The sequence below is a fragment of the Chelmon rostratus genome, chromosome 18 (assembly GCF_017976325.1).
Source record: "Chelmon rostratus isolate fCheRos1 chromosome 18, fCheRos1.pri, whole genome shotgun sequence".
Taxonomy (NCBI): domain Eukaryota; kingdom Metazoa; phylum Chordata; class Actinopteri; order Chaetodontiformes; family Chaetodontidae; genus Chelmon; species Chelmon rostratus.
In genome coordinates, this window is record NC_055675.1 from 8,051,579 (window position 1) to 8,063,595 (window position 12,017).

The 12,017-nt window shown below is 41.2% G+C and overlaps 1 protein-coding gene across 1 annotated transcript; it reads right to left on the bottom strand.

Moving 5' to 3' along the window:
- Positions 1-488: 488 nt before the first annotated feature.
- LOC121622403 (solute carrier family 23 member 1-like) lies at positions 489-5,245 on the bottom strand. The gene is made up of 12 exons (XM_041959363.1): positions 5,198-5,245; positions 4,532-4,678; positions 4,121-4,278; positions 3,271-3,430; positions 2,886-3,067; positions 2,456-2,576; positions 2,168-2,324; positions 1,715-1,968; positions 1,446-1,610; positions 1,238-1,346; positions 952-1,047; positions 489-742 (listed from the first exon to the last, which is right to left on the bottom strand). The coding sequence occupies exons 1-12, from the start codon at positions 5,243-5,245 to the stop codon at positions 489-491; spliced, it is 1,851 nt and encodes a 616-aa protein (XP_041815297.1).
- Positions 5,246-12,017: the final 6,772 nt, after the last annotated feature.

The following is a 12,017-nucleotide window of genomic DNA, read 5'->3' on the forward strand; positions in this document are numbered from 1 at the left end:
TTTAGCAGTTCTTTTTTAATTGGTGGTGACAGAATGTGAGAGCTGCGGTTCAGCCTCAGATGTTTTTGTTTCTCTCTGCGGTACTCAAATAGTGAAGACATGGTTTACACATTGCATGAAACCCACTGCTGGCAGCCTCAGCTACATATGGTTTGGTAAACGCAGATAAACTTACTATAATTCTGTTTAAAAGGAATAACACTTAAATAATACATATGAGGAGCATTTAAAGAGAGAGAGGATTGCATTCTGCATTTGCATATTGTTATTTTTTGCTTTTACTGGCATCCACAGCAACCCACAATGAGAGCAACAGATAATTACTGATAATTATTAAAAAATAATTAGTAAACAGTGGTGGATGTTGTGAAGATCCCTGAGAGCCCTGACAATAATTTCTGTGACCCTTCTAATGTCAGTGTGACCTAAGAGGAGAGGCAGGTACGATTTTTATCAAGTTATTTTTATCACCACCTCTGGCCCTGAGCTTATAGAGGAATTTCATCAATGACCTCTGGGCTGTGACTCCCCTGGCTCTGTGACATACTCTTGTCCTCAGGCCTGGAATGAGTTCTGTGGCCGTTCTGCGGGCAAAAAGGAATGTAGCGAACCCAAGACTGGGACGAGAGGCAAGAGGTGATGCCAAAGGGGAGGTCATACACGTCTTCTGTTCCCAAGGTGCTACTAGAGTCCTCATCATGTACTTGGTTCCAGGCTAAGAGGCCACGCTCACGTTTGGTCCCTGAGATTAGAAAGACAATAAGAAGAGAGCCACAAATCACACATTTCTTTATAATAACACATGTAGCTTGCATTCGCAAAATAGAAAAGCTGCAGCTTGCGTAATGATTAGATATTAGTAGAGTTACAGAAGCTACATGGAACAGCTGGAAGGCTGCCATGTGCACTGAACGCAATTTCATTCAATTACAAGCTGCCACTTCAGCTTACCAGGAATTGTGTTATCAAGGAAGAAGCCAAGAAACCCTCCGACAAACATATGGGTGGTCAACAATATGTGTACAACTTGATCTAGTTCTTCAACACCTGAGTTACACACAGAGAGAAAAAGTATTAGTGCGATGTAGTTCAAACACATTAAGATTAATATGAGACACTTGCAGTTCTAATGAAGCTGAATGCATGCTGAGCTCAGATTTTTCACAATAAAACACTGGATTGTTTCATGTTGACTAGTATTTGAGGTGAAGTAATGGAATTTCCTGGTAGATTATACCTGTTTTGAAGAAATCAGGATTCTTCATTATCCAGTTTGGAACGACGAGTGCAGAAAACATGGAAAAACCAAAAATGAATATATTCCTGGAGGAATTCATGTCTGTGAACTGGAACATGAGATGTGTCAGCAAAAACAATAGAATAGTAGCAGAGCATTTGTAGGTAATTTGGCCGAATATCAAACCATGTTTCATGCTGTTGTTCACCTGCAGATTAGATATCCCTGCTGCAGTTATGACTCCAAACATGATCATGAACATGCCTCCAAGCACAGGGGTGGGGATGGTTGTGAAGATTGCTCCAATTTTACCCAACATCCCCATCAAAAGCATGAAAATTCCGCTCAGAAGAATCACCATCCGGCTGCCCACCTGTCAAACAAACAAGTGGTTTGAAATGTGTTTTGCAGACTTGCTGGTTCTGCTCTTCCACACCAAAGACAGCCAAGTCATGAAATCACTCGTGACTATCTTACCTTGGTGATACCCAGGGCAGCCACATTCTCACTAAAGGAGGTCGTGCCATTGCCTGTGCCAAAGGCTCCTGCCAACAAACAGCCGAGCCCTTCAACACCAATTCCCCGGCTGATGGCGTGCTTCGGGGGAGGAGGGGCCCCCGACAGCTTGGCACAAGCATGGTAGTCGCCCACAGACTCCGCCATGGAGCATATTATTCCAGCCATAATGCCAAATACACCTGCCAGGCTGACAGTTGGCATGCCCCACTGACCTGAAAGGTGAGTCAATTACTGATTATTGAATAGTCTGTAAGACATCAATTTTCAGCAATGTTGTCAATATTTGATTCCACTACACCTACTACATCTCAAGCTATTAAATGACTTATGATAAAGGAATAATATCATAAAGAAATTTAAAAAAGACAGATCAATGACAAAGGTATGTTGGTAGTTTTCTTGTGAATTTACCAGGATAAGGAAATGTGAACCAGGAAGCATCGTTCACCACATTTCCCTTCACATCAGTTCGGGCAAGGTACCCATACTGGCTTGGATTAGATGGCAGGACATCATAGATGGTGAGGAGGTAGCACACTAACCATGAGACAGTAATTCCCAGCAGAATCTAAGCAATAACTAGTGTTAGTATCAGTGTCAGTATTTCATGGTAACCATAAAAGACAATAAAAATCGCTTTACAATTACACATATTGACATCAATGTCAATGATGTAGAGTATTGTTATCTAAAGCATACAGGCATTATCTGGAAGATGTAGAACTTCGAGGTGTGCAGTTTCTTGCTTTTGCTATATGTAGGAACAGGAATTGGTATGCGACGGAGGTACTGGGAGAACAGGATGATCAGCACTGTGGTCCTGTATGTATGAGAAGAACTGTAATTAGCATGATGACACAAAATTAGACAGTGATAGCATACTCAAAACAGGCCAGTGATGACACCATGCACAATGAAGGAAAACCCGGCTCAATCTCAAAAGCTCTTTGGCTGCAGGATACAGCTTAACCAGGCACAGTTTAGTTTTTAATGTAATTGTAGACTGTGACCATCTGTGAAAGAAGGTCACTTGTAAATTTGCGGCCCCGTACTGCTGGTTCATGCAGCTAAAGCATTTTCTTCCAACTTGCCAAAGAGGCAGTCACTATGGCGGCAAGTGTTTACGTACATAGCAGAGATGCCCCAGTGGCTTCCAACCTTGTCTCCGGCTGAATCGTACAGTGACAGGCCTATGAGAGAGACTGTGGGGGCAATGGTTAAGGGGCCAGTGAAGCGCATGAGGAAGCCGATGAGGCCAGAGAAACCGACCAGGATCTGGAGGAGGGAGGCAACCATGATAGAGCCCTGCAGCTGTGGACAGAAACACAGCAAGCGAGGTCATAAGCATTAACGTCGCCACTCTTTCTTTGACAGAGCGTAACAACTGTATGATTCGTCGTTTTCCAGCGCAGGATCCGCGTGAGCTCGCTGACTTAATCATGCGCTCCACAGATATGCCGTCTTCCGTCTTTGTTGCTGAAATCTGCGACTGCACAGTGTTTGTGTTGGCTCACTGTTCTCATGCGGGTCTGCCACACTTCTACGAAGAGAGGTGAGGACGTGTCGACCAGACTGGCGTTCTGGGTCCAAGCTGGGCACTCCCACTCCGGCATGGACAGCATGGCCATGGCAGGGGTCAGCAAAGCAAATGTACCCCCCTGTAAGATGGGAAGCCTTCATAAGCAACGACAAAAAGACAAATCGTTTAGTGAGAAATTAGTCCAAAACAAAGCAGTTAAAGGACACCATATGTCTATGGCTACAAAACTGAGCAGCATGCAACTGGTTAGCTTGCCTTTTAATGGACATTTTGCATTGAATCCACTGGTGTAATTAAGGTGAGCAAAAATTGTATAATAACGTTGACAATAAAGTGAGTGAGAGACTTTCATCTTCCACAGACACACCAGCAGCTCTATGAGGCTAACATCAGTATGCTAACATGCTCACACAGACAATGTAGATGTTTACACGCTCTTAGTTAACCATGTCAGCAAGCAGCATTTGCTAACCAGTGCTAAACCCAGACACTGAGGCTGATGGGGATTTCATCAGTTTTGCAAAACACGTGGCCAAACCCTTTTCTATTAACACATCTAGCAGACGTGGAGCAAAATCAACATCAATTTGGAGTTTTGTTTCTGTCCGGCAGACAAATGTAAGCCCATGTCTTCACACATGGTCTCCACCAAATGTGTCTTTTGCTCACCAGCAGCCAGGAGCGTTGTCTGTCTGGCTTTAGTCTGGGGCTGGGCAGGTAGCATACAACACTTTTACAAGAGCTTTTTTGCTGAAAACAGCTGCAAGCTGCTGCTTGAAAATGTGTTGAACCATAAATCCTTACATTAGCAGCACCATTCTGACCTGATGCCGAAGGTGACCTGCAGCAGGGTGCACAGGCCAGAGACGAAGAAAATGGTGTTAATGAGGCGACCCTGGCTCAGGCTGTCGTGCTGCAGACATAGCCCCTCCGAGAGAATGAGGGGGATGGAGATGATCCCACCGAATGCTGTCAGGTAATGCTGCACGGGAGAGGAACAGTGAAGAGAGTGTGATATTTTTGAAACATTAACAATGCTGGTCTGGGGCACCCTGATTATGATGATTATGTTGATATGCTGAAAGGAACAAAGGTTTCAACATGTTATGTTTACTGCCCCCATTACGATGTCAACAACCAGGAAATTCACAAGGCATCCGAAGAGAGCTTGCCACAGGTTCGAAAGAACACTGAAGGCTGATTTCAATTCACAACACAGGTAGGATGACACCCACCTGCATGGCCAGAAAAATACAAAGGTACCAGGGAGGAACGTCCGTCACACAATAGGTTGGTTTATTTCTGTCCTCCTCTGCTACAATGCAGCTCCCGCATGTATTTTCCTCCTTTCCTTTGGGCTGATCATTGACTCGTTCATTCATCTGCAGCACCATATAAAAACATGCAGATGCAAAAACAGACAAGCAAATTGGTAACAAACGCTCGCCTGGAGACATTCCCATGCAATAACTCTCAGATGATTTGTTTATGAGTAGTGCACACCTAGCTAATGTGTATTTAAAGCTGAATTATGCAGTGCAGTGAAACAGACATTTCAGGTAGATAGACAGACATCTCTGATTTTGTGTTTCTGTGTTGGTTGCAAAATAAATGGAACAATACAAAGCTTTATGGATCTAATCGAAACAAGGCAAAATGTGTGGGCCTTCCTTGTGCAAGGGCGGTGAGAGCATTGAAAGACTTTCAGCCAAAGTTTCACAACTTTTAGAAACTTTCAACCTAAACTACTCCCACTTGTGCCCACTGTTTAGCAGCATAAATCAGAACTCAGTGTAGTGCAGTCCTTACTACTCAGCAAGGTATAAAATCAAAAACAGTCTTTCTTGTTTTTAGACAGAACAAATAAAAATGTCTACACATGAATAAGTCATTGCACTTACATCAAATGTGGGATTGTCGAGTCCACCGCTTTTGTTCCCTGAATCCATTGCAACTGCAGTATAAAATAAAATTTGCTTAGTGTTTCTTGAGGTGGAGTTCTTCACACAAGAGGTGAATTGCAAGGTGAAATTCAACCGCAGTGGCGAAATTATGAAGAGTCAAAGGAAGAGGGCCGAGTTATCTGCAGGTCAGTGGGAAATTACTCACTTATTACCACACGAGTTGCCAAGGTGTATATGAAAGACGACATAAAGTAATGAGACCTTTGTTATCTCATTTACAGCTGGTAGTGTGCACACATCTGAGAACAAAGTTAACCTCACTAATCACTTTTATACTTGTGATTGTCAATTTTTACTATTTTCAGCAGTGTGGAATTCTCAAAAAACAGCTGAGCAGTTCTTACTACAAACACTTATTTCATGGTCATTTCAATTAGTTCAAGTTCAAATAGAAGAAAGGAGAATATTTCTTAGACACACTTTAAACAATGCAAGGATGGGTAAAGGATTGATCGATAAAAGTAGGATGAATGCATCGTTTTTTGTTAATGGCTCAAGAGCAGGCTGCCTACTTTTTTAATGAACTCACTTTGTGTTGAAGAGAAAAGAATAAAGGTCAGAGAGAGCTCTGGAAGTTTCAGCTTGACACTTTGTTTGATCCCTGTTTACATTTAGCACTCACCTCAAACTGACACAATCAGTTGACAGGACAAAATTGGGAAGATGATTAGATAAAGAGATTTAGTGCGTTCAAAGAAGGGGTGTTTCCCTCCCTCTGATATAATCTCTCTGTGCGATGCTGATAAATGTGTTGAGGCAGGTGCGGCAAGGCGGCTTGGGAAATTATCGTGTGAAAACTCACTCCAGCCTCAAGTTTTGCATAAGTCCAGCGTGCCGAGTGGCGTTTGATGTCAGGTCATAGTCACCCAGACTCACTTGCTCCCTCAAGGCTCATGTCATAAAATCCAGCAAGAAAATGTGCACGATACCCCCCCACTAATCTCAACACATTAATGACACTAGTAGAAACAGCATCGTAGGATAAAACCAGGTCAAGCTGACAAAAAGTACAGGGGAACTAATTGAAACAGGGCACAGAGGGACAATCAGCAGCAACACGCTTTTATAATAACGCTAATATGTGCAGGTTTGTACTTGTTTATTAATGCAGTTGCGCTCTGTACTTAGGGAGTAATTTGTACTCTAAAGGACGCTCTTTGAGAACAGCAAACTTTAATGTCACTGGCTGCGATGTAGCACATCATTAGCCCCGTGCGACATGTTTACAGATAATGCTGCTTTTTCATTTTGTGACTTATGACCACAGATGTTAATTTTTCATGTTTGGAGTTTAGGGAAGCAAATCAGCCAATTTGTGTGGAGTGCAAAAAGTGGAGTTCTTACTCAGCTCTGTGCTCATTAAAACAAGAAGTGTACTCCTTACTGAATTGTTTTGTGCATATTTAGAGAAGGAATCATCTATTTGGCAACTGCCGCTACTAATGAAAACTGCATATGAAAAAAAAAAAAAGACTGCCACGAAACCTACCAAATTCCTGTTTGAGCAGCATGACTAACATTTTGCAAATCGCATTTTGCACAATCATACAAATTGTGCCACTTTCTGACAGGGAAAGGTAGGATGCAGTGATGTAAACACAGGGGTTTGAAAGCGGCAAAGAACATTCAGTCAGCAGACGTCACAGCACATAAAGTATTTCATATTCATCCAGCAACAAGTCATTGTCTCTCAATCAAGCCTGAGGGAACTAGTAGTAAAAGGAGGCTCTTTGTGGCGGCGTATGGCAGTGTGGCTGCAGCATACACTGTAGCTTGTGCATCATTTAATTCTTGTGTCAAATATTTGGTGCAGCATGTCGTGTAACTTGCTGAAAACCTCTTTGGACAACACATTAACTACTTCCAATAAGGAATGAGGTCAAACATTTACATCCATATGAGTAAATGTTTACATGAAATAGGTCTCAAACAGGGTTTATGGGGGACTTTACATGTTTGCGGCACTCAGGAGAAAGGTTACCGCATTGCTTTCCTATCATAGACTTTGTAGTATTTTATCCCATGCTATCAGTTCTCACGTGTCGCTGTAGGAATGAATAGTGAGCACTGAGATGCTCATGTGTTCCCTCAGAAAGACCAAAGACCCGTCTCTGTCTGAGGACGATCAAACATGCACATGTTTTTTGCCCAAAAATCAGATTTACAGGCTGAATGGCTAACGCTTGTCTCCACCAGAGAGCCCAAACCTTTTCAAAGCAAACAACTGCCAGCACCAATCCATTCAAATGTGAAGTCTGAGTGAGAACAAAAAAAACACAACTTTGTTCCCTAACTGCCATTGATCTTGGCACCAGTGTCAAGAGTGTCCTTGCAGACAGAGAGGCTCAGCGCTAACGATTTAAACAAGAAACTCCCTCCTTAAATTTTCATGTGAAAGAGCAACATACTTGCTGTAATAAAAATTAGAATTTAAATCAAATATTGTAGCCTATTTTCTATACTAATCCTTGTCCTTTTTCCTATGTTTTGGTTTGAAAACCACACACAGTCTATGAATTTCATTTGTGCATTCGTTCACATTTGGTTGTATTCGTTATGGAGCTCAAATGGAAATTCAGCAGCAGTTGAACGGGATGTAAACACTCGTGTGCCTCGAATATTTAGTCATCACTTTGCACAACAGACACAGCAAGCGTGTTTGCTCCCTTGTCAGCAGAACACACGTGACAGATGTCCACTCGGAGTTGATCCAGTTTATGTGGTTCAGCCTCAGCATATAGGGTTCTCAGAAAATGATTTTCTATGACAAAAATGAAGGGAAAAGACTTGAAGACTTGAAAAACACATTCAATTAAACAAACAGAAGGTGTTTAACGTGTGAGCTAATAAGATTTGCTTTTTAATTCCTGGACAAAGGTTACCTTTTAAAGCAAAAGGCCTCATTGAATGTCACGGTGATGTTTCCCCTGAGGCTCTGTCTAAGTGATAACCTTAACACTTTTGAACCTGAGGAGGAACTTAAACTAAATAATCCACTTTCTGCCTGTGTGCTGCATGCCTCAATTATGACTCCACACCACTTGATGTTATCACCCCTGTGAACAATGCTTAACATCAGTGTCAATTTAACCAAAGAGCCTAATGTCACAGTGGGGAAGTTGCTTCAGGGCAGATCAATTGTCTTTAATATCTTGGCAATATGAGATACTAGTAGGATTGTACAACTCTCTGTCTATTGTATGCTGAGAGCATTAAAGTCATAAAATCATTCTTCCTTTGCAATCAATGCAGTACATTTTACATGTTTTATTCAATAACTCCTACACTTTCCTGCGTAGAAAACAATGACATCACCTACACTAATGTGATGGTTTTTACAACCTCACGTGTCAGCCTAAGGAGATAAAGTTGTTCCTGCAGGTATTTTGTAAGTGGTTTTCCAGCACTTATTCTGTAATTGCAGTCATAATTATGCAACACAAGATATCGCCCAGTGTGGAAACAGGGAGCCAAACAAACCAAGGCCACTAAAATGATTTCCAGTAAATTGCAGTTCCGCAGTACACCGTGTCTTGGGCGTCTTTCCTGGGAGGCCGTTGGCAGGGAAAAATCAATGACATGAAAAGCCTGTGCGAATTTGTGATTTAAGGGAGCTCTTTAAAAGCGGTGTCTCCGACTCAAATACACAGCGTGCGCAGTCAGAAAGTAGACATTGTAATGCGTGTGCTGATTTATTGGAAAGCTAGGTTAACTAGGTAGCAAGGAAAACTAGGTTTCCAATACAGTTTGATTCTTTTAAATGTAATTTCTGCCACTGCTTATTGTGCCTATGAGTAACAAACAAAATTGAAGAAGTCTTCTCTCCGAGCTTTTTCATGTGACATATTGAACACATTGTCATAATGCTACAAGGCAACTGCAGTTCATCAGCAACAAAAGGCTAACTGACACACAGCAAAGGAAAGGAGCAAGGAGAGACTTAAAAAGCCCTGACTTGCATCCTTTAAAATTGTCTCTTATGTCCAGAAAGTGTTGGTTTTGTGGTTTGTCAAGGGCCATCTGGGTGCAAATGCATCTACACGCAGTCTGCCATCAATATGCAAAACAACAAGAGCACACATATCATACAATAGAAATAGAATAATTATAGTTTTAGAATTCAGTTGATAGCAACATTAATAAACAGTTTGATGGCTCCTGTGGAAAATTTGCATCAATCTCTTTTGCACAATTGCACATCTGCCCGGCTGACAGAGCTGTGTAATAGGGCTAGTTTGCATTTACACATCAAAATCAATACTCATGATGAAAACCCAGGAGAGGAGAGCACATGCAGCAATACCACCCCATTAAATTTTCATTCACTGCAGAGGCTCGGTACAAAAGGTTTGCAAACAGCTACTGTTGTGTGGCGGCCAATCCTTTGTTATGTTTAGGATGATGAAATATGAATGATGAACAGCCGCAGCAATAACTTGAGAAAGAGCAGCTTCACGTCTGAAAGTCATTCATACGAAAATGAGACTAGTGCTGTACTACTATGCTATTTACTAGCTACTCTAGTTGTTAAAACACTGCATCTTTCTTCCAGATTAAGATCGGGGAGTTAGAGGGGATCATTAAACATGGTTATCATTTATGCACTAAAGCACATAAAGGCCCTAAAATCAGATTTTTTCAATTAGCTTCATACTATGATGCAGTTAGGTCCTCCTGTACATGAACATACACATTTCCGCTAAAGTTGAACAGTTTGGGTTATTCACATCGGTATCAATCAATCAATCAATCAGCACAGAGACAGCCCTGCTAAAAGTAGAGCAAAATATCAGAAGAAATCCAAACCAGCTACTTGTCCTGAGTGTCGCCCATGATACTGTGGACCACCAGATTCTTTTAAATCATTTTTGTGGCCATGTTGGCAATTTATTTGCATCTATAGACGTCCAATCGTCCAAACACTATGCGGTTACCTATGGGGTACCACAGAGGTCAATTTTAGGGCCGCTACATCTTCATTTGTGCATGCTACCCCTGGGCAGTGTCATTAGGAGGCCCGGCATCTCTTTCCACTGCCATGCTGATGACACTCAGCTCTATGTGGTCGTGTCTCCTGATAACACCACCGGTGTTATCACTTGTTAACTGAATTTTAGATATAAGGGCCTGCATATCAGTGAATTTTTTACAGCTCAGCCAGGATAAAGCAGAAGCACTGATCATTGGTTCAAAGGCTCAAAGAGAGAAACTGGCCTCCAAACTAAATACATTAGGAGTCAACCCAAGCCGAGAAGCAAGAAATGATTTTTAACTCTGATTTTAATTTCAAGGCTCATGTGTGAGGTGTCAGAAAAACAGCATTTCATCATTTGAAGAACATCTTCAAAGTGGGGTTATTTCTCTCTCTGAGCAACACAGAGACCTTTTCAACTAGCAGACCAGACTGAAGAACGTTACGCAGTAGTTACAATTTGTTCAAAATTATGCAAGAACACTGATTTAGACTAAATGGAGAGTACACACCATACGCCTATTTTAAAGTCTTCACACTGGTTACCTGTTGTTTTTCATACTGATCATAAAATTCTTTTATTAGTTGAGAGGGTACTGCATGACCTTGCACCAGACCACCTCTCAGAAGTGCTTTTGGTTTCTGAACCAGAAAGGCCTGCAGATCCTCGGGTTCTTCTCTTTTTGCTGTTCCACGAAGCAGAACAAAAACATGTGACGCTGCTTCCAGCCATTATACTCCAGGCTGCTGGAACAGCCTTCCAGAGGATCTGAGAGGAGCTGAAAATAATGTAGACTAAAACCTCCACTGTTTCCTTCCAGCCCTGTGAAGTGTTTTATAATGCTATGGTTTTATTAGTCATACTTGATTTAGTGATACTTTGATTTATTGTCATCATTATTTATTTTGTTCTATTTTGTTTTATTAACATTTTACTGTTTCACTGAAATCAATTTATTTTGCGTAGTATTTCTAACTTTATTTGTGTTGTTATTTTTATCACTTGTATTATCTTTTATCGTTAATGTTTTATTGTTGTCTATTTCAATGTTTAAGGTGTTTTAGTGTGCATTAGTCTCTGAATATTTTTTTAACAGCCTTACTTTTGTCGATTGCTTGTAAAGGACTTTGAATTACATTAATTTGATTGATTGATTTGTTGATCGATTGACTGATTGACTCATTGAATCAAAATCTGAACACAGCCCTGTGGTCGTTTGCTTATATTGCCAGCACTGTGTAAACTAAAAGTCATACCTCCAAAATAACTTTCCCCCAACTGTAACTCGCTTGATTGCCATTTAGTCATGAATATACAGAATTTAAATCCGAGTTTTATAGAGGGCAGTGTAAGGGAAAGTATGGTATCGTACCACTTAGAGGTGATTTAAAACGCATTAAGAATGAGTTGAAATACTGATGTTTTGTGTGACTTGTGTAACATTGAAGCTGTACAACAGTCCACATTCTGTTATGTGTTGAAGGCCTGATAACTGCATGCATAGTGGATGAATACTGACAGAGTGGAGTGGTACAAAGACAAAAATATGTGAATAACAGGAACCGCTGGTCACCCACACATGCTCTTCTTTTAGTAGATAAGCACCTAAAAGATAAGTCTGTCTCGGACATGGCAGTTGTATAAAAATGACTGTGCGACTTTGCCCTGGATTCTCTCTGTCCTTTGGACCTGTATGCATACGCAACCACATTGTAATAAAAGTTAAGCCAAAGGAAAACTGTGTTGACTTTTATTTCACTGCCTAACTAGATAAGATGATGTTT

What these genes read in the sequence shown, in the direction of transcription:
- LOC121622403 (XM_041959363.1), bottom strand. Translation starts at nt 5,245, where the DNA reads ATGGATTCAGGGAACAAAAGCGGTGGACTCGACAATCCCACATTTGAT. An exon ending in CAGGTCACCTTCGGCATCAG is followed by an intron (nt 3,431 to 4,120) that starts GTCAGAATGGTG and finishes TTGCTTATGAAG; the next exon opens with GCTTCCCATCTTACAGGGGG. An exon ending in ACATCTTCCAGATAATGCCT is followed by an intron (nt 2,325 to 2,455) that starts GTATGCTTTAGA and finishes GTTATTGCTTAG; the next exon opens with ATTCTGCTGGGAATTACTGT.